The 20,577-nt window shown below is 40.7% G+C and overlaps 1 protein-coding gene across 8 annotated transcripts in view; it reads left to right on the top strand.

Annotated features, from left to right (window-relative positions):
* The first annotated feature begins 8,996 nt into the window (after positions 1–8,996).
* The window catches only part of RAB11FIP2 (RAB11 family interacting protein 2), a 42,313-nt gene continuing 30,732 nt past the window's right edge, over positions 8,997–20,577 (top strand). For 5 of the 8 annotated variants that reach the window (XM_003994445.6, XM_045040742.1, XM_045040741.1 and 2 more), the window contains exons 1-3: positions 8,997–9,358; positions 15,063–15,505; positions 16,234–16,702. In XM_003994445.6, coding sequence (XP_003994494.1) covers positions 9,006–9,358; positions 15,063–15,505; positions 16,234–16,702 — 1,265 coding nt within the window. In that variant the 5' untranslated portion in view covers positions 8,997–9,005. The other 3 variants (XM_045040740.1, XM_006938211.5, XR_006587354.1) reach the window with 3 other exon arrangements.

The following is a 20,577-nucleotide window of genomic DNA, read 5'->3' as shown; positions in this document are numbered from 1 at the left end:
AGTGTATTAAAATATTATCTGGTATCTGATCTGTCACTCAAGTTTCTAATTCATCCACTTATAGCGATGGAAACTTATATTATTTAGCGAGTCCCTATTTTTCTGCGACTCGGAAATCAGATTAATTCTTAGGAAGATGTTAAAATGATTGTTTAAAACGTCATCCTTAAATTCCAAATGAAGGTTTGAAACATTACTGGGAGAAAAGAAACATTCATTTCTATTTTTGTTTGGGAACAGTGTCTGATAATGTTGGGTTTGGCTTAAGGCAAGAGTAACTCAGGGTCTCCATTCACTGGCTCCTGCCTGCTGGGCTAGAAGGGCACCTGCCGCAGCCCCAGATCCTTAGTTACTTGGTGAAGAGCAGCCCAGGACGAGTGTGCCATCCAGTCTTACCTTCAGAATGAGGAAAGCAGTTGCAAAGAGAAGTGGGGTTGATCACCAACCTCCCAGCAGCAAACATCTTGTGAGTACTTCTTATGCACCAGGCCCTCCCCGAGCTGTGTCCAACCCTTCATTTAACCCTCCCAACAGCCAATTTAGGGTTGCAGACAAGCAACCCTAAATTTAGAGAGTTTACATGATTTGCCCAAAGTCACACTGGTAGTGAGTAGTCAAGGGACAAAACCTATCCCGGGACAGCCACTCAAGGGAAGCTGAGGGAGTGTCTGTATCCTGGGAACTTTGGAGAAAATCTTGTCTTTGAAAACATTGCCGGCCCTTGACTCCAGATGTGTCTAATGCACCAGACTTCACTTGTATAAAGCCAGTTTGCACCTTCATATGATGCACTTCATACTTGGATGGGAGTAATTTTTTTTTTAAACGTCATCATTTTTTTAAGACCTCGGTTTACAAGAGCACGGTTATAGACACAGATTACACAGTGTAAACACCTTATCCTCCTGCGTAAGCCTGATAAACAACTACAGTAAAACAAAATGGCTCATTGGGGTGAGTCTACTGGGAAGACATTCTAGCTAATCTGAGATCCAAGTTTGGAGGTAGAAGAAATTTACAAGTTGCTATTTTACTGAGGAAGAATTTAAGTTGCTCAAGGTCGTACAAGCCATTAGTGGTTTGAACCAGATGACTTCTTCAGTTCGATGTTCCTTTCGTTATACCACTTAACTTCCTGGAAGCAGGTATTTCTTCTCGGTCTACATTTCAAGCTAAGTCCTATGCTTAATTCTGCATCATCAGTGATGATTCCAATAGCTACAAAATGATTATGATACAGTCTCAGTAACAGTCCTGCTCTACATTATAACCTATAAATGTTCTGAAGGTGACCTAATCCAGACTGGATAAAAGATAAGCACCCAGTTCCAAGTCAAACCTATGAGATATTCAGATGGACTAAAACATTGTTCTGGATGGTGGAAAACTGCTTAGCAGAAACGGTATAAAATGTGACCCTGGAACAAGAGAGTTGGATTCATCCCTCAAATTGTTCCACCTAGTCAGCCTTTCTGTTACACACACACACACACACACACACACACACACACACGCACACGCACATCAAATACTTTTAAAGCCCTTTGCTTTGGTTAGCATACATTAAATAAGTATACAGGGAGAGACTACTAGATCCTTTGTATGGGAAAAAAACACAACCACTAAATGTTTTTGCCAGCTGCCCACCAGTTTAATGTCCTCCAAATGAACGTATATATCAGTTCCAGAAATATTATAATTCTAATTCCTTATTATTTGTTAAGAAATTCTCCATCTTGGATTTTAACTGAACATGAAAAAATGTTAACATGTTGACAAAGTACAAAGATACTAAGTTTACGTAACTATGTTAAATCTTACTTCCGATAATATTCAGAATCATCCAGTGTGTGTTAACCTCTACATAAATCCTTAGAAGTTGCAATGTTCTAGGAGATTTCAGAAAGGCTCATGATGACACAATTGAAACTTGAAGATAAATATCTAAGTTTCACAAAACTTCTTCCCAGAGCCATAATCTTTGCTCTTCAGTAATTTTATATATATGTAAATTTATTTTATTTTGTATGTAAATATATACAGAGAAATAAATCATATACAAATTAGTATGCTATATATATATATGCTACATGATATAACTTAAAAGAATATGTTATAAATTGCACATAGTATGTATTATATATATTAATAGTATATATAGTATAATGAGAAAGTAAATAGTATATATAAATTAATGAGTTAATAGATATTATATAGCATAGCACACATGATATATATGTATCATTCATAATATATATTATATGTTAAATTTATTATGTAATATACAATATATAATACATAATATTATATACAGTATATATTTATATATACAATAATATACATTATATAATATAAATGTATATAACAGTTATAATACATAACATATAATATAAATATATATAACATATATTGTACATAATATAAAATATATATAACATATGTGTGTTTTATATATATATATATATATATATATATATATATATAGTAATATAAAGGGCTTTGAGAACTCTGAAGATGTAAAGAAACTCAGTGGCACAGAAAGATTATGACTTGTCAGGATTACAACTCCTTAGTTGTAGATCCAGGATTAGAACACAGATCTGATGCTCAGACCCCTAGATTTTCCACACTACTATTCACAAACTCGTAATAATTTCAATGTCAGCTGTCAGAAAGAGGCACAAATATGAAAAAAAGTTCCCTGCACATGTATACAGGAGACCTACACGGATATCTCTGCAGCATTGTTTATGATAGTAAAAAATTGGAAACAATTGAAACATTGTTCAGAAAGAAAAGAGCAAATGAGACTTACTCATCTTGCCCAACACCATATAACAGTTAAAGTACATGAATTCACATTCTGTGCATTAACATGGGTAAATTTTTAAAAAATTTTTTAATGTTTATTTATTTTTGAGACAGAGAGAGAGCATGAGCAGAGGAAGAGAGAGTGAGAGAGGGAGACACAGAATCCAAAGCAGGCTCCAGGCTCTGAGCTGTCAGCACAGAGCCCGAAGCGGGGCTCGAACTCACGGAGTGTGAGAGCATGACCTGAGCTGAAGTCGGACGCCCAACTGACTGAGCCACCCAGGTGCCCCAACATGGGCAAATTTTGTTGAGGGAACAAAAATTACACATTAATAATATGATACCATGAGGAGGAAATTAAAAGACATCCACACAAAACTTTCTGGTGTGTAAATATCTATTCTGGTCCATAAATTCTTGTCCTCCTCAGTCTGCATGTCTTTGTAGCTTGAAAAAGTTGCAAAGAATATCAATAGAACTTATGTTTATTACTACAAGTGAAAAGTTTAAGTCTTTCCAAAACCACTTACATGTAATTTCTTCCAAATCCTGGGCTGTTAGTGTCAATTTCCTCATGTAGAGTCTGTTAATAAAAGTTGTATTTACTTCCTTTCTGTGATGATCATTTTCATTTGGGAGAGAGACTCTCCAGACATTTTGAAGATTTTTTTTTCTCTTGAATTAGAGGATCCTTTATGAATAAGTTACATAGAAAGGGAATCTGCTTTAGTGTGTTGACTGAATTCAATTAGAAAATTAAAATGCAATTTGCTTCTTTGTGTTGTGGACGTACTACTTAGAATTATTAAATATTATAGAATGCTTTAGTGATTCTTATTATAGACTCTTATTTTACAGATGAAGAAACAGAGGTCCAAGGAAGGAAAATTACTTCCCTAAAGATATGTAGCTAGTAATAGGCAGACTGGGGATTAAGACCCAAGTTGCTGACTAGAGCTCTTTATGTTATACACCCCACTGCTTCTTGTGCACTATATGCTGAATCCATATACTGCCCAATCCCAGAAGACAAATCCACCAATCCAGCGATGAAAACAATCATCAACACCTCCCAATAGTAGTTTATTGTGATTATAATTGTAAATCAACTTGCCAAATACTCTTTTATTTTTTCACTGATTATGTGAAAATTAATCTATGTATATATCTTCAACGTGATTCTGGAATTTTGCCATATGTATATATGTACAAGTTATCTATATATTTGAAGTGTGCGTGTGTGTGTGTGTGTGTGTGTGCATCCGAAGTCTGAAGATTGTAATGATACTTTGGAAAAGCTTCTTGCTGCCCTTATGTCTCTGAACCTCCAACTGAAAAATAATTAACATCTGTTACATTATGTATATGGGAATGACCTAGTGGGTTATTTAAACACTAAGAGCATTGTAATTGTCCTACAATAGATTTGCAAGTTGCAAGTTTAGAGATGCTGCTGCCCAAAGGGAAGAGCCTTTCACAGTGCTTGGAATAAGTCTCCCTATGGGGCGTTACTTAAAGGTGCAGCACTTAGTAAATATTTTAAACTGGAATCTTCCACTATTGGAGAAGAAATATTGACTTTATTTTCTGGTCAAATTTTTCCTAATCATTGCAACTGGCTTTGTAACAATTTAAAATGAGAAATTTCAGCATTTTACTCCTTTAAGCTGTGTTATTTCCCAAGCCCTGGTGTTTGGTTTCCCAATACTAAATATTTCTGCGCATATCATTAGTCATAGGATAATAAAAACAAGTGACTCTGTTCAACTCTGGTATGTTGTCTTTATGTATGTAATCCTTCTTCCTTTTTTAAAAAAAATTAAGATTTTTATTTATTTTTGAGAGAGAGAGAGAGAGAGAGAGAGAGAGAGCGCGAGCACAAGTGGGGGAGGGGCAGAGAGAGAGGGGGAGACACAGAATCTGAAGCAGGCTCCAGGCTCCGAGCTGTCAGCACAGAGCCTGATGCAGGGCTCTAACCCATGAACCATGCGATCGTGACCCGAGCAAAAGTCCGACGCTCAACGACTGAGCCACCTAGGCACCGCTCCTTCTTCCCTTCTTAAATTACCTTCCATGTATATCTTAAAATTAGTAAGAGATTTTTAAAACTGTAAGACAATAAACATTTTGCAGAACCACTTTGATCCCGGATCTTACATAATTGCCGTTATTTTTCACTGTGAGCCAACCACATATTCGATCCAACCGACAAGTTTTTACTCTCTTAGTAAACAATTGAGAAATTTCTTACAGGCAATCACTTCACTTTTACAATGTAATTCTGGCTTCTTTTTAGCTCATTTTTGTTGCTGTTGTTTATTTGCTTCCCTGGGGCAAAAATATGCGATTTTCTTATTCTGGCTTACGATCATTAGGTCGTAACTTCTGATCTTGCCAGATAGTAAATCTAAACAATTTTGGCCCTAGCTAGGTTTGGGGAAAACTCAAAAGAAATTTCGGTGCCACAGGAAGAGATGTTAGTAATTCCAGTTGTTTCACTCTTGCCTTTAGAGTATTCCTTGAATTGTGTTGGAGTGTGTGGTTGTGTTGTGAACTATTGCTGCTAACTCCTACCCTGGAGATGGCTGTATTTCAGAGATGAGTGAATTGATACTTGTAAACAAGTTGATAATCGTTAATAAAGCTTACCAAACAATTTAAGCTCTTTAGAAACACACATCCACTATTATAATTAATTGCCTATTGTTTATTTAATTACAACCTTTAATAGAGGCATGAAGGCTTCTAAAAATGCAACTTATACAAAATCTGAACTTACATTTGTTTTCACGATGTTTATTTTGTTTCCATGAGTTTCAGGTGTCAAATGATTTCTCCCTGGAGATCCTGGTTGAAATTCCACCATTGACTATTCAGTGCCCTCTTTAAAAATCATTAAGAATATTTTTCTTTAACGTTGACAATGGCCCACTCTGGGATCCAGCTGCTATATTCACAGTATGATGGTGATTTTGTTTTATTTTCCACACATGGCCTTTTTGTACACTGTGTCTCAGAGATGGAAAATTCTCTTTAAAAAAAAGAAAAGAAAAAGAAACCCCACTTTTATAGCATGCTTTCTTTAGAATGACCTAAAACCAGGTCTTTTCTTTCTAGATGGTGTCTAGCTCAGGATTATTCAAGATTCATCTATAGTTTCTTCCCCTGAAGATTTTGGTGGCAAATCCATCCAGTGTTTCTTTTTGGAGTGCCTACTTCATGCAGAACTCACACCAGTCACTGTGTGTAAGCAGAACTAAAAAACTGGGAGTTTCCAATAGATGAGAGGAAATCTATAGACACTAGCAAGTGCCAGTGGGTCCCTGAAAGAATGTGCTAGAACCTGGGTAGTCTTTGAGATTTGTGGTGTCGTCCTTTAGAATTAGGACAATATCTTCTTTCTTCAAGATTAAAATAATGTATAAGGTCATCCCCTCCCTAACTAAAGTTTTTCATTGGCTGCTCTGGTGATGCAAATATATTAGGCCTTCATACGCCTCCATTCAAAAAACGTTTAATGAAAAGACCTTGTTTGTTAGTTTTAAGTGCTGCAGCTAGTATCCCGTAAACATGGGGCACTGAGGAATATGGACAACATAATGTCCTCAAATGGAAAAGTTGTAAACCTTGCCTAAAAATAATAAACACAATACCTTACTTTTACAGCCATTTTATTTTATTTTATTTTTACGTGTATTCACTTTGAGAGAGAGAGAGCCAGCATGTGTGAGCGAGCAGGGGAGGGGCAGAGAGAGGGGGAGAGAGAATCGCAAGCAGGCTCCTTGCTGTCAGTGCCGGGGGGCTTGATCTCACAAACCATGAGATCATGACCTGAGCCAAAATCAAGAGTCAGAAGCTTAACCGACTGAGCCAACCAGGCACCCCGTTTTACAGCCATTTTAAGTCGGAAAAGTATATGCACATCTATCATATTGTTTGGGTCTCAAAATTAGTCCTATAAAGGGAGAAAAGGCAGTAAGTCATTCAACAGGTCAAGTACATACTGAATGTCAGCCACTGTGGAGGGATGATCCATGATACACAAGGCAGTTCAAAGAATTTAGAATTTCCTTGGGAAGGTAAAACATGAACAGAAAGAAATACAATTAAGGTAGTATATGCAGGTCTCTTGCCATTGAGAAATTGAGGGGCAAAGGAGACTCGGTGCCACACTATGCTAGGAAACGTACATTATCTCAGAATACTCCTCCAAACTATTTTATTCACAATCAAATCAAATCAAAACCTATCTACAATCCAACAGCCACTTTATCTACAAGTTACGGACAAGTCGGAGGCTCCCAGAATCTCAGTTCCTTGCCTCAGGAGGCTAAGTGCATCACAAACACTATACTGAATTTCTGGCAGAGGTAGAGCGTCAAGGAAGGCTCCCGGCTCGTCAGCCATTATCCATACTTTCCCCACCAGATCAGGCTAGTCCAGAAAAAGCTCAGCATGCACAGAGCACAGATCCCCATTTTCTTCTCTTAAAAAAAACCCCTTCTATTCCAGCAGCACTGGTGTCCATTCGGTTTTGCCCTAAGGCGCAGGTAAGGCCATAGTCTGTAGCCCTTGGTGAAGGAGAATCCTCTCTGGGTTTGGCTTCCGAAGTAGGATAGTCTACCAGACTGTGCCCACGAGGTGTCCTTTTGACGTTGAACCCATACAGTGGCCAGTGGTCTTAGACACGGTCTTCTCACCCTTGAAGAAATTGGGGCTCAGGGCGGGGAAATGACTTGTCCAAGATCACACAGGCTGATGATAGCAGACATGGGTGTAAAACCAGGCCTTTTGACTGCAGCCCAGTGTCTCTCGCGATCTTTATTAAATTCCTGTGCCGGTTTTGGAATCTTTCATCAGCTGCCCTCTCTTCTTCCACTGAGGTGGAGGGTGGGGGATGTGTTTCCAGTGAATTTGAGAAGAGTGGATAAGGGGTTGGGGAAAAGTGTGTTTTCGGTCAAGGAAGAGGGCCCATGCATCCCACCACCATTTATCTAAGGTCCGCTTGGTGCCGAGCGCCAGGCATCAGGGTACCCCCAAGACGGTTCCCAAAGATTAAAACTGGGTCTCTTCCTAGATCGGGCTTGCCCGGGCCTTGGTTGCCACCTTTCAGGAACGTTCCCTGGCTTCCCCAGCCGCCCCGTGCAGGTGCCCGCGTCCCCAGAGCCCAGCGCCATGCCAGGCCGCAGCAGCGGGCGCGAAACCCAGGAGGAGCGCTCAGCACTGGGAAAGGAGCTCGCGCCGCGCGCCCCCGGTCGCCACGGCAACCAGGGAGGCGCTGACCCTTGACCCCGCGGCCCCGCCCGGCCCCGCCCCGTCGCGTTCCCGAGATCAACATGGAGAAGGCCAACCCGGAAGTGCCGCCGCCGCCGCCGCCGCCCGCCGGGTGTTAGCAGCAGCCGGCCCGGCGAGGCCGAGCCCCGTGCCCGCCGCCCTGCAGCCCTCGGCCCGCCGGCGCCGGGGCGGCCGCGTGCCCCGTCCCCCGTCCCGCTCCACAGCCAGGCGACCCGCCCCCGCCCCCGCCCGAGAGGAGGAGCCGAGGCGAGGGGGAGGAGGAGGGAGGAGGAGGAGGGAGAGGGAGAGGGAGAGGTTTGCGAGAGGGAGCCAGGCCGCGCGAGCCGCCGGCGGTTCGTATTACCGGGGTCGGAAGGAGGAGCCGGGCCGGGCCCGCCGGCCTGCGCGGGCGGGCGGGAGGTGCGGAGGAGGCGGGGGCGGCCCGGCCGCGAGGAGGCAGGCGGGGGCCGGGGGGGGCCGGGGGCTGCGAGTTGGGGCGGGCGAGCCCTAGTCGGCCGGGCCGGGGGCGCCCTCCCACCCCCGCAGCCCTCCGCGGGTCCCCGGCGGTCAGGCCTCACCTGCCCGCAGGCCCGGGAGCCGCCCGCCCCCGCCGCCGCCCAGGGCCCGTCCCCGCGGCCGGCGGCGCGTGAAGGTGCGGGGTCCTCGCGGAGGCCTGGGCGGCGCGGCCTGGGGATGGTGGGCCCCTGCGCTTCTGCGGCGGCGAGGGCACCCCCAGAGCAGCCGTGCCCCGGGGCTGCCCCAGCAAGGCGCTTGACAGTGAGCCTTGGCGAAGTTGGGCAGCTGTGAGTCTGCCCGTCGCCGTTAAGTGCCCTTAGGATGCAGCGATTAAGGAATTAGGCTCTCCCTCCGGGAGGGGCACTGCCTGCGCTTGAGAACCCGGTGCAGAGAAAAAGGACAGAATGATGCTGTCCGAGCAAGCCCAAAAGTGGTTTCCTACCCACGTGCAGGTCACAGTGCTCCAAGCCAAAGATCTGAAGCCCAAAGGCAAAAGTGGCACCAATGACACATACACTATAATTCAGCTGGGCAAGGAAAAGTACTCCACCTCTGTAGCCGAGAAAACCCTTGAGCCAGTCTGGAAGGAAGAGGCCTCTTTTGAGCTACCTGGGTTGCTAATGCAGGGGAATCCAGAGAAATACATTCTTTTCCTCATAGTTATGCACAGGTCCCTGGTGGGTCTGGATAAATTTTTAGGGCAGGTGGCAATCAATCTCAATGACATCTTTGAGGACAAACAAAGAAGGAAAACAGAGTAAGTTATATAATTTATTTTGAATTTGGGGGGAGATGATATTTATGGATTTTCTGTTCTTGGAAATTATTTGTGTAACTGGGGCGTTGGTTTTTGGACTGAAACATGACCTAGTTTTGGGCACCACATTTGCGCACATCTGAAGTCGAAGTAGCCCTTGTGAAGAAATATTTTTTAAATGGAGTCGTTAAGGATCCATTACTCTCGTTTTGCGTTTAAGGGAAACATCTTAAATAATTGAATATTTTGCTTTGAATTGTAAGTAAATTGACATTGTTTCACTACTCCTAGGAGGACTGGATCCCAGTGTTGACCAACTAAAACTTCATGTATGTGTAAATTGTTATAATCATTAAACATTACAATTTTCCAGGAATTGGAACATCAGAAAATTAAGTCTTCCAATATCAGGTCACGTATTGAACTCTGTCAGAAGATAAATTACCACATTTAGAGCTCAGTATTTCATTGCAGCTTTATAAACTTGGCCTTTATTTTAGCTCAACCATCTTTCAGGGTCAGTACAGCTTGATGGAGTCTAAAGCCGTTACAAGAAAAAAAAAAATGAAAACTACGTACAAATATTCTCAACCTTCAATAGACACTAACATTTTTGAATTTACAACGTATTGGAGGGAGTGTATTACTTCAGAATTAGTTCTGTAAAGTCGGCATGTTTAGACTATGTGGAATGTTCTCAGACTGGAGACAAGGGTTCAGTTCTGATGAAGTGATTTGATGACCTTTTCAATACAAACATGACCTTTTACCTGTGACTTTCAAGCTTAGAGTAGATACGTTCTCATTTAAAAAAAGGATAATAGAATTTAACACTGGATGTTATGTCTCAAGTGGAAAAATAGTAAATTTCCAGAGATAGGTGTACTCACCCTTTCTTAAGCCTATAATTATTCTGGTCTGAGAGACCCTTAAGATTAATGGAATTAATGAGAGAAAAATACAGGTTGAATTTATAACAGGACTTCAAGTTTCCGAAGCAGCTTTGGTGTTTCTTTCGGTCATAACTGAAATTTATTTGCCCTTTTAAAAACTTTTATAAGCGTAACTTTCTTTCTTGAGGTTCGTGTTAATTTCTTACATTTTTAGAACAACCGTGTCTTATTATTTTCTGTACATATCTTCCTGCAGGCTTCTCCTGGTTGCAGTTTTTATTTTTATTAAAAAATGTCTTTTAAATCGGAACTGTATGTAAGATTTAATATACGCAGGGTAAAAGGGTAGAGGGATAAGTACTGGGAATGCATGAGGGAAAATGGTAAACGTTTAAGCTCACCAAGAGGTAACAGTATTTTAAGAAAAAGAGAAAGGGCTTAAAAAATGTAAAGTTGAATATATATCAGTGATGTTGATCACTGTTTGATTCCTACAAAGTGGTATTCAGTTTCCCCTGAGGAGTTCTCCATCAAATTTAAACTGAAAAAAAAAAGTGGATAATTAGCAAAGAATTTGTTTCAAATCACCAACTTTGGATGACACTCACTCTATAATATTTAAAGTGCTTTGAATGTAAACTTTTAAGCATATTATAACTTGAAATATTATGCTGCACTTTGGCACTTTTTAGGTTCTCGAATGATGTATTTCAGGCCTTCTCTCCAGTAGAAGTTTTCTGAGTGAAAGTAGGCCCAACTGTGAATTCGGAAACTCAGAGGATGAACTAAGCTTTTAAAGTTCCTTCTTGTTGTACTCTTTATCTTTGTCAGCATCCGAATGACAATAAATTTGATCATAAGCAACACTCTCTTATCGTAGTCTCCCTACGGGAATTCTCTATTGGCCACTACATAAAACTGATAAGAACTTTTAGGGGGAAAACGCTTTTAAATGTTATCAACAGGGCTTGTGATGTTTATTGCATGTGAAGCGATTTTCATGTGTTATTAAATCCCATTTTCTTTGTGGATAAATGAGGACCACATATTTGATGAGATATCTTTATTGGTAATATTTCTGGGTTTTTAATATATTTAATAGCTTCCTTTTGCAGCACAGCTGTGCACGTGGCACAGTGAGCGAGGAACTTGAGCCACCGGTGTATTGCAAGAAAGATATTTAATATTCTGCACAGTGCTGAGCCTTGTCGGCCTATCCCCAAGTGCTTCTTAGAAAACCGGTATGAGTGATGAAGGCCACCAGCTGATTTAGAAGTCCCACGAAGCTGCTGGGTGTGACACTTTTTACTCTCGACGCTGAAGACAAGTATTTACAGCTTGTCTTCCAATTGTGTCATGATAGGGAGAGAAGCATGAAGGCTAAAACTCTTATTTTGCTTATTTTTATGATTTGAAATTAAATGCCTTTTTTTGTTTCTTTTCTTTTCTTTTCTTTTCTTTTCTTCTCTTCTCCTGTCAGGAGAGGGAAAGGGCCTGAGCCAGGACACTTTGAGTGGGGCACGGAAAGAGAACTTCTGTATCTCCCACTTTTATGAGTGTCTGGGCTGGTTCTGGCACAAGATTTAAGGAAATAATACAATGTTTAATAATAGAATGGTAAAATCGTTCATGCTGTTATGTAATATCTATTGATTTTTTTTTTTTTTTTTTACAGCAGAACTGGGTGATGTTGATTTTTTTTTTTTTTTTTTTAAATGCTCATGAAAAGTAATAACAATCAGAGTCCCTCGAGTTAGGTATGACTCAAACACATGCAGATTTTAGGACTTTTGTGTGAGTCTGCAGTGCACCTGTGTCCTGGCCTCTGGCACCCTTCCTGCCAATCTTGTCCCGTTTCTGACCACACAGCACCGATTGCTTGGGAATAGTTCCCACATGTGTGGTGGCTTTTGAACATGGGCCTGTGCCCGCTAAAAATTGAACAGAGGCCAGACGCAGTTGAAACCCGGTACTCCAGAGGTGAAAAAAATCAGCATTAATCCACTAAGCCCCAAATGATGTGTCTTCATTTTATCTTTCTGAAGCCTGGGAAAATAAGTACTATCTCTGGAATGATTCTTGAAGGTCTCATTAAGACTTCCCCATTATATCACTTTCAAAACAAAGCAGCTGAAGTTATTTGTCATGCCTAAATTTTAAGTTTACATATTCGTTAAAAGTGCTTTGCAGTTTTCTCCTTGGGGCGGGGTGGGGGGAGGATGGAAAATATACCGTATTTACAGTTTGTATTCAAATACCGACTTGCTTGATCCTTCAAAGCTTACCTAAGTCTTTAGTGTTCCCTACCATAAAATAAAGCAATGCAACACACACACGGAATTATAGCTCGGTTGTGTTAAGAATAGAGTTTTAGAAAAAGTATTCAGTAAACATTTATTGAGTGCAAGGCAAACTCTTCAAGTAGCTTACCCTTTAGCAGTAGAAAACCTGTGCTGCCTTCCTCTTTGGCTGTCACTGTCTCTTGATTAAATAGAGTGTTCTATAACATGTGACCAGCCCTGCCTTTAATGTTACTAACATATGTGGTTCATCACATAGGAAAGAGCAACTGTTTTCATGCACATGTTGTTCATCCACTTGGATATTTTCCTTATTGAACTTTAATCTGACATTGGGAAGTTACTTACCGTTTGTGCCTCAATTTCCTCATCTGTGAAAAGCGGATGTTAAATTAGATGATTGGTTTGGCCTTATCTCTGAAATTCAGTGAGTTTCGATTACTTCTACCCTCTTCCATTTACCGGGTTATTGGTTTATTGGTTTATTTTTTTTTTCCCAGATTTGCTTTGATTTGTTATATACGTGAAAGTCCTACATGCGTAGGTCTTTTGTTTTGTTTTTGGTATGTTTCTTGCAAAGTGTATTTCGCTTATTTTGTGTAAAGCCTAAAATGGTACAGAATATTTCCCACGTACCCTCCGTCAGAAGCATTTTTCCCTTATTTAAAATGGCTTTATTATCCCAAACTGGGAATTAATAGCTGGGTATATAACCTTGTTTTATTACCAAGCTTTTCAAGTGCTAAGTTCTGTATCGTTCAAGGTTTTCTATTCCACAGAGTTTATTGCTGTCATTTCTTATTTCTAGTCCCTGTGTCTTCAGATTTCACCATTGGCCTCAAGGGCTTTTCTCAGTTTAGGGTCTCTGATTAAGGCTTTCTGTTATAAAATACTTTATTTTAATCAATTGCTTGCTTTGATGCAACTAAATCTTAATTGATTGAAATGCCTCAAATTAACGAAGAAAATATTTCTCTTGTGTGCTGCTTGCTAAGATGTGGCTGGTATATACGCTATGTGCTAATTTCCTCTCCTGCCTGGAAAGACCCGTGAACCAGTCTTCACTTGGTGTATGGTAAACATAAGCTTCTTGGGTATCTTCTTAGTAACAAGGAGAGAAAGTACTAATGTAAACTTAGATCACAGTTCCTTTGTAGCTAAGAAAATCTGTTACACTTTATTAGAGCTGTATTTAAGTACTACCCTGTGTGCGGTTTATGCTTCATTGTTAAGTAATGGGAAAACACTGTAGAAACTTTCTTCTAGGCTCGATTTTGCAAATTTTTTTCTTTTTCTCTTGGCTGTTTTCCCTATAGAATGACCACTTGTAACACTGACAACTGAAGACTTTCTCATGGATAAAAGTACTGTGAACAAAACCAAAATAAACTTTGCCTCTTATCCAGTAGCCCCTCTTATCCACGGGGCATCCGTTCCAAGACCCCAGTGGTTGCCTAAAAGTGTGGCTAGTACCCCACCCTAGATGCACTATGTTTTTCCCTATATATGTGTGCCTGTCATAAAGTTTAACTTATAAATTAGGCACAGTAAGAAATTCATAATACAACAGAACAGTCGTAACATATGCTATAATAAGAGTAACGCGAATGGGGTCTCTCTCTTCACATCTCTTACTGTCCTGTAATCATCCTTCTTGTGATCATGTGAGATGATAAAATGCCTCCGGATTGAGGCGAAGTGGGGTGAGTGATGTAGGCTTCCTGACCTAGCATGAGGCTACCGCCGACCTTCTGAGGAAGTACCAGAAGGATCATCTTCTTCCAGAAGGCGGTTGACCACTGGTAACAAGCCGTGGAAAGTGAAACCGCGGATAAGGGGGACTCCTGTAACGTCATTTGAGAACGGACAGTGCAATTTGGCGAACTGACTAAAAGCAGAAGATTTGGCCCCAATTAAGAGAATTTTTATTTGGTATTGTTACGGTGGCAATAACAAATGAAGCAAGTCCATTCTAACAGGAAGCATTTAGGCTTTCTCTTTTCTTCAAAACCCTTGCAAGAGTTATTACTAATTGTCACTTCCTACGTTTTACACATTTTTCAGATTTTATTCAGGAGAAGGCTTTGACCCACTTCACATGGATCTAAATTCACATCACATGTAATTTTCATGATTAGCAAACTCCGGTGCAGTGGTCTCCAATATCAACAACATTCTTTTAGTAGTTTTTAGAGAAGAAATATTTGGGGGTTGGGGCTAAATATGTATTTGTTAAAAAAATGTGAACCTTTATCATTTTATAGTGCTCAAAAGTAGTTTGTATTGATGAATTCTTTCAGTAGTCTTTACCTCAGTGTCTTTTAACCTTAAACGGTGTTCTTGGGCCACTAGCAACATTTACGTCAGATGGACACATAATCACTGTCATGCTTAGAGTGCCTTGATTTGTAATAATAGCTTAGCCTGAAAAGCTATTTGTACATAACAAGCACATATCCTCTCTTTGTTACATGTTACAACCCAGTTTTTTTTTTCCCCCTTCTCTTTAAGGTGGTTTAGATTAGAATCCAAACAAGGAAAAAGAGCCAAAAACAGGGGTGAGATAAAGGTCAATATTCAATTCATGAGGAACAATATGACAGCAAGTATGTTTGACTTATCAATGAAGGACAAAACAAGGTCTCCTTTTGCGAAATTAAAAGATAAGATGAAAGGTAGAAAAAACGATGGGACGTTTTCTGATACGTCTTCTGCCATCATTCCAAGTTCTCACGTGCCCGATGCCAGTACTGAATTTTCAAGTGGTGAAATGCAGATGAAATCCAAACCAAAAAAGCCTTTCCTTTTGGGTCCTCAGCGACTCTCTTCGGCACATTCGATGTCTGATCTGACTGGGACCCACATATCTTCTGAGAAGCTGAAGTCTGGCACCGCTGGTCAGACACATCTTCTTGGACGCCAGACAGATTCCTTCGGAGCGGTTCCGGAAAGTGGTAAGTGACACTTTCTAATCGTAGCCTCAGTGATCTGAACTACCCTTTTAATTTTCAGAGTTTCACTGAGAAAATTAGAAAATTAAAAATTGCAACTTCTTGATAGTTTTCAAGTTTAGTTATCAAATCTTTGGTGAGTGCTGACTATCCTCAAAATTGATGTTTATTAAAGGCAGAACTTGTCTGCATTCAGCATTGTGGTTATATTAAGTGATAACAAAAATAAGTCCCAGTTGCTTTTCAAAGCCTGGATTCTCTTTCTCTCTCTCTTTTTTTTTTTCTTAATTGCTGTTTCTTCAGTCTCGGAAGCCTGAGATGTAAATGGATATTCCATTTAATCAGAAAGTTCCTAGAAGAAAAACCTTGCGTGTGCAGGAGTAGGAAAGTATATTTAATGCTAATGATGAAAAACGTCTTTGAGAATTTATAGCACCATCGTGCCCACCAGAACCTCTGGTTTTGACATTATAGTGTGTTTATATGATTGTTTCTTTCTGAGCTGAGTAAATTACTGATTGTCTAGCAATATGCTAATTATTAATAGCCTGCCTACTTCAGACTGCTATACTTTAGCATTTTAAGATTGTTTTCCTTGATTATTTTAAAGGTTAATATCTTTAAATAGCTAATTGCTCTCATTCTAAAAGCAGCAGTGTGCACACAGAATCTGTCAAGTAGCATGATGCAATGTGTCACTGATTATGTACTAACTACAAAATTGTTTGCAGGAAGTCTCAAATCTCCACACAGAAGAACATTAAGCTTTGATACTTCTAAAATGAACCAACCTGACAGCAGTGTGGATGAAGGTGACTCGTCTTTCGGAAGACAAAATGACCCATTTACAAATGTGACTGCTTCATTACCCCAAAAATTTGCAACACTGCCAAGGAAGAAAAATCCATTTGAAGAAAGCAGTGAATCCTGGGACAGCAGCATGAATTTATTTTCAAAACCAGTTGAAGTAAGGAAAGAAAATAAAAGGGAGAAAAGGGAGAAAGTTAGCCTGTTTGAAAGAGTGACTGGAAAAAAAGATAGCAGAAGATCTGATAAACTTAACAATGGGGGATCTGATAGCCCTTGTGACTTGAAATCACCCAATGCGTTTAGTGAAAATCGTCAGGACTATTTCGATTATGAGTCAACTAATCCGTTTACAGCAAAATTCAGGGCTTCAAATATAATGCCATCTTCAAGGTAAGCCTAACATGGGGGAAGTTGGGCTATTTTGAAAAATAGCGTCCTTAAAGTATCAAATATCCCTTTAAAAATACTTGAATGTTTTAAATTCCTTTTATTTGACTTGAACAAAATTCTTATCTTATTTTTATAATTAATTATGGAGCCAGGAATCATTGCATACATCTTTGGATTGGACTTTTTATCTTAGAAGGATAAAAGATTCTTAGTCCCTACCCTAGTCTATTTTCTACTTATGTGAGCCAGAAACTCAACTGAAACTTGTGAAGAGAGCAGCATAGCTTTTGATGAGACATGGTGAGAGTGAATCACCAGTGGGTGTTCATTTAAGCCAGAAATTTAGGTGATATGTTGTGTTTCTAGATATTATTTTCCAGGGATTAGTTCCTGGGCTCTCTGGAGAGGATTAGTGGACCATAGCAACCCGTGGGCTATTCTCTAAGAATAGCTGGCTCATGTTAGGTCTTACTGGTTTTCATAGTAGGTGTCACCTGCCTTTAGCAAGTGGCTCTTTAGAAGTAGCTTTTCTTTGTGACTCTTTACTGGAATTTTGTGACCCTTGTGGGTACTGTAAATATATCAAAGTGCATCTGTATGATGATTTGTAGGCATGGGAATGCTCACTCTCATGGTAATGATAAAGATCAGGTTTTCAAAATCTGAGTTCTCAGTTATGCATATAACGGTACTTTTCTTATTCCTTAGTACAAGTTGGAACTGCGAATGTACCTTTAAATGAGCTTATGGATTTTGCAGAAGTCCACCGTGGAACAGCTGATTAAAGAAACCTTAAGCAAAGACTGAGATGAATGTATTGGAATCCTAAGCAATTATAGAGTAGTATCGTAGAGTGTCTGCCATGGGAAATAGAAGTTTTTCCTCAAGGCAGTAATGTCTAGAATGCAGACCGGAGCGGGAACCCTGGCTCGCTACCTCTGTGACCTCTATAAACCTCATCATCTCCATCTTTGAAACAAGGAAAAGAATACCTACCTGGTAGGACTGGGTGATGATAAGTTTCAAATCAAGTACATGGTATAAAGCCAGGGCCCAGATAGGGAACCCCTGAACGGTAGCTGTTACTATGTTTTATATACTGTCATATCATACTTTATTCAAAAGCAGTGCTTTGTTTTGTCCCACTAGAAGCGAAAAATACAGTGCTAACAAGCACCCGTTTAGACCGTACTCTCCCACCTGTCTTCCGATCTCCTAATGACGCGTTAAAGTAGGCATTTAACATTTTCACAGGAAACGTGTTTCTTTCGTTTTCTTTTAGCAATAAATATTTGCCATGGCTTTAAAAAGTATTGTTCAGTTTTCTTTATAAACTACACTCCAAAGAAATATATTTTTATCAGGTGGTATTAATGTTTTATTGAGTCCATAGTTTTGTTATGCCGCTCTCAGATATTTCATTTTGGGATTTTACATAGTATATTGCATATATTAAGTCCTAAATTACAGGGGTAAATAGGAATATATTGGCTTCTCCCCACTTTCACTGAACTTCTTTTTATGAAGAAGATAATTAAAAACAACTGTCTGAGATAACTTAGAGATTGGGTAATTTATATAATTTTAGAGTCAAAGAAAAGCAAGAAAAATGGGAAATGATAGGAAAATAATGTTTTTAAATTATGGCAGCATATGGAAAAATAAGTGTCCTCAGCTCTTTAATTGCCCTTTACTTGGGCTGTTCACATGGACTGCCACAGATTTGAAAAGTGAGTGTGGCATTTTGCCCGATTCAGGCTTTGTTTGGGCGATTTCAGTATGAGTGCTATTTCTATCAGAATTAGAGTTGTTTCTTGATATATGCATAAAACGCTCGCAAGCATTTAAAAAAAAAACAAAAAAACAAGATTTAAAAATTTTATTTCTCTTCTCCCTATTCTTTGGGATGTCAGGTATGAGGATAACAACCATCCAGGTTCCTGGGAAGTTAACCTTTCATCTGTATACAAACCATGTTTGTGGTAAATGTAACACATTTGGAATAAAAGGGTTGCCGGTTGCTCTAATTTATAGTGTAAAGAAGGAGGATCGACTATAAATAGATCTTGGAAAAGAAAGCAGTTCAAACTTCCAGAAAGCAGCTTTATCTTGAGTGGAATTTGGAGAATACGGTCAAGGTAGTTATGTCGTTACGTAACAGTATGTTCCTGTTTCTCGTCCCGACATCAGCCGTCAGTGATAGGAGACGTTTTAGATTGCTCACGTTAATATCTCCACCGAAGGTATTTTTGAAGCTATGGACTCCTATCACTAGGACGTGTGCTGCAGGTTATTTTTTTCCAGTTGTGCTAGATTGATCTGTTTAGAGTCTCCTGGACTCTTGGGACTAGTGTCCGAGAGAATGCTGAGCAAAGTTGAGGGTAAACTGGGTAGCTGTGGAACTGGATCGTGTTCTTTGTGATGTCTCTGGCTCACCTGTGATGGCAGGTGCAGGGAGGCCGTGGTATCGCCCTGCGTGTGCATAGCGTAGGATTAAAACTGGAAAGGACCAGGGAACACTTTCTTAGACATCACAGTTTTTCTTAGTAAAAAGTGAAATCCACCTGAAGAAAGCACCTTGTAAACCACAAACAAATGTGGTATTTTGCTTCTGTTCTTGGAGTAGGTCCTACAGTCTTGCATCAAACTGATAGGAGAAATGAATCAGGCTTTTTGTGGGATTACTCCAACAGAGAACGGGGGTTCTTCGCTTGTCCTCGCAGTCACTAACTTGCAGTCTCTTTCATCTCCCTGCCCCTCTTCTCGGAAGCCCGGCCTGCTCTTTCTAGGGAGGTGGAGAGGGTAATTGATCCGTGTGCTGCAGCATTTTCTTACGTAAGTCTTCCTTTCTACGGGCCTCCCATCGTTCACTGATACAGGCTGGTCACTGTTTTCCCTCCCGCCGCCGTGGAGAACTTGAGGGCAGTGCCCACATGGCATTCGTGTTTCTGCCCCGAGTCTCCAGCCTGATGCTTGGCAGGTAGCAGGTGTTAGAAAAAAACATTTTTGAGTGAATGAATACAAAGCTTGGCAGACCAGTTTCCTAAAATGTGCTTTTATTCCTTCAGTCTCCTCTTCCAGCCCAGGGTGGGCTGCAGAGATCGAGATCTTCTGGGACGTGGAAGACAGAGCCACAAAGGCAGATATGTGCATTTTTTGTGTACAACTAAGCATTATTCAGAATCTGAGTGTGTTTAAAGGACTCCTGAAATGTAATATTCATACCCTAAATAGCACATTTTCTGGAGTTCCTTAAGAACCCGGTGTTAGGCAAGTTACCAGCTGTAATGTAATAACCCCAGATTTCACTGGCTTATCACCTATCACGGTACAAGCATACAGCTCCGTGTCGTTGCCTCCTGACTCACGATGCCGAGGACGAGGGAAGCCAGTGTGTTGCTCCCTGCAGCCGTTCAGCGCCACCCTAGTATTCTGGAACCAGGCTCCTCCTTTCTTGTGCCACCATTTACCACCTGTCTCCAAGGTCAGGCAGCAGGCAAAGCGAGCGGAGGCCCCCACGCAGCACGCTTTCATGCGCCAGGCCTGGCCGTGCTGTACGTCACTTCTGCAGATGTCCCCTTGGCCAGAGCGCAGTCACGTCCCAGCCTCAGTGCAGCCAGTGAAGAAATCGGGCTCAGCGATGGACCCGGAAGAAGCTGGATGGGGTGCGGTGAGTACACCGCATTGACTTTGTGGTCTGTGCCACTTCTGAAAAGTCTGGATGCCGTTGAACACTTGGCATGCTGCAAAGCGCCTACTGCACGTGGACTGGAAGGTGTAGTTGGAATTCTTGTCATTTTCAGGAAGATGTTTCATCCCTTTATGATGGCTATCGAGTTATCTGTGATTTAAAATTGCTACGCTTGCTTTTTTTA

Source organism: Felis catus, chromosome D2 (genome assembly GCF_018350175.1).
Source record: "Felis catus isolate Fca126 chromosome D2, F.catus_Fca126_mat1.0, whole genome shotgun sequence".
Lineage (NCBI taxonomy): Eukaryota > Metazoa > Chordata > Mammalia > Carnivora > Felidae > Felis > Felis catus.
Note: the sequence above shows the minus strand (reverse complement) of the source record. Positions and strands in the feature narration are given on the sequence as shown.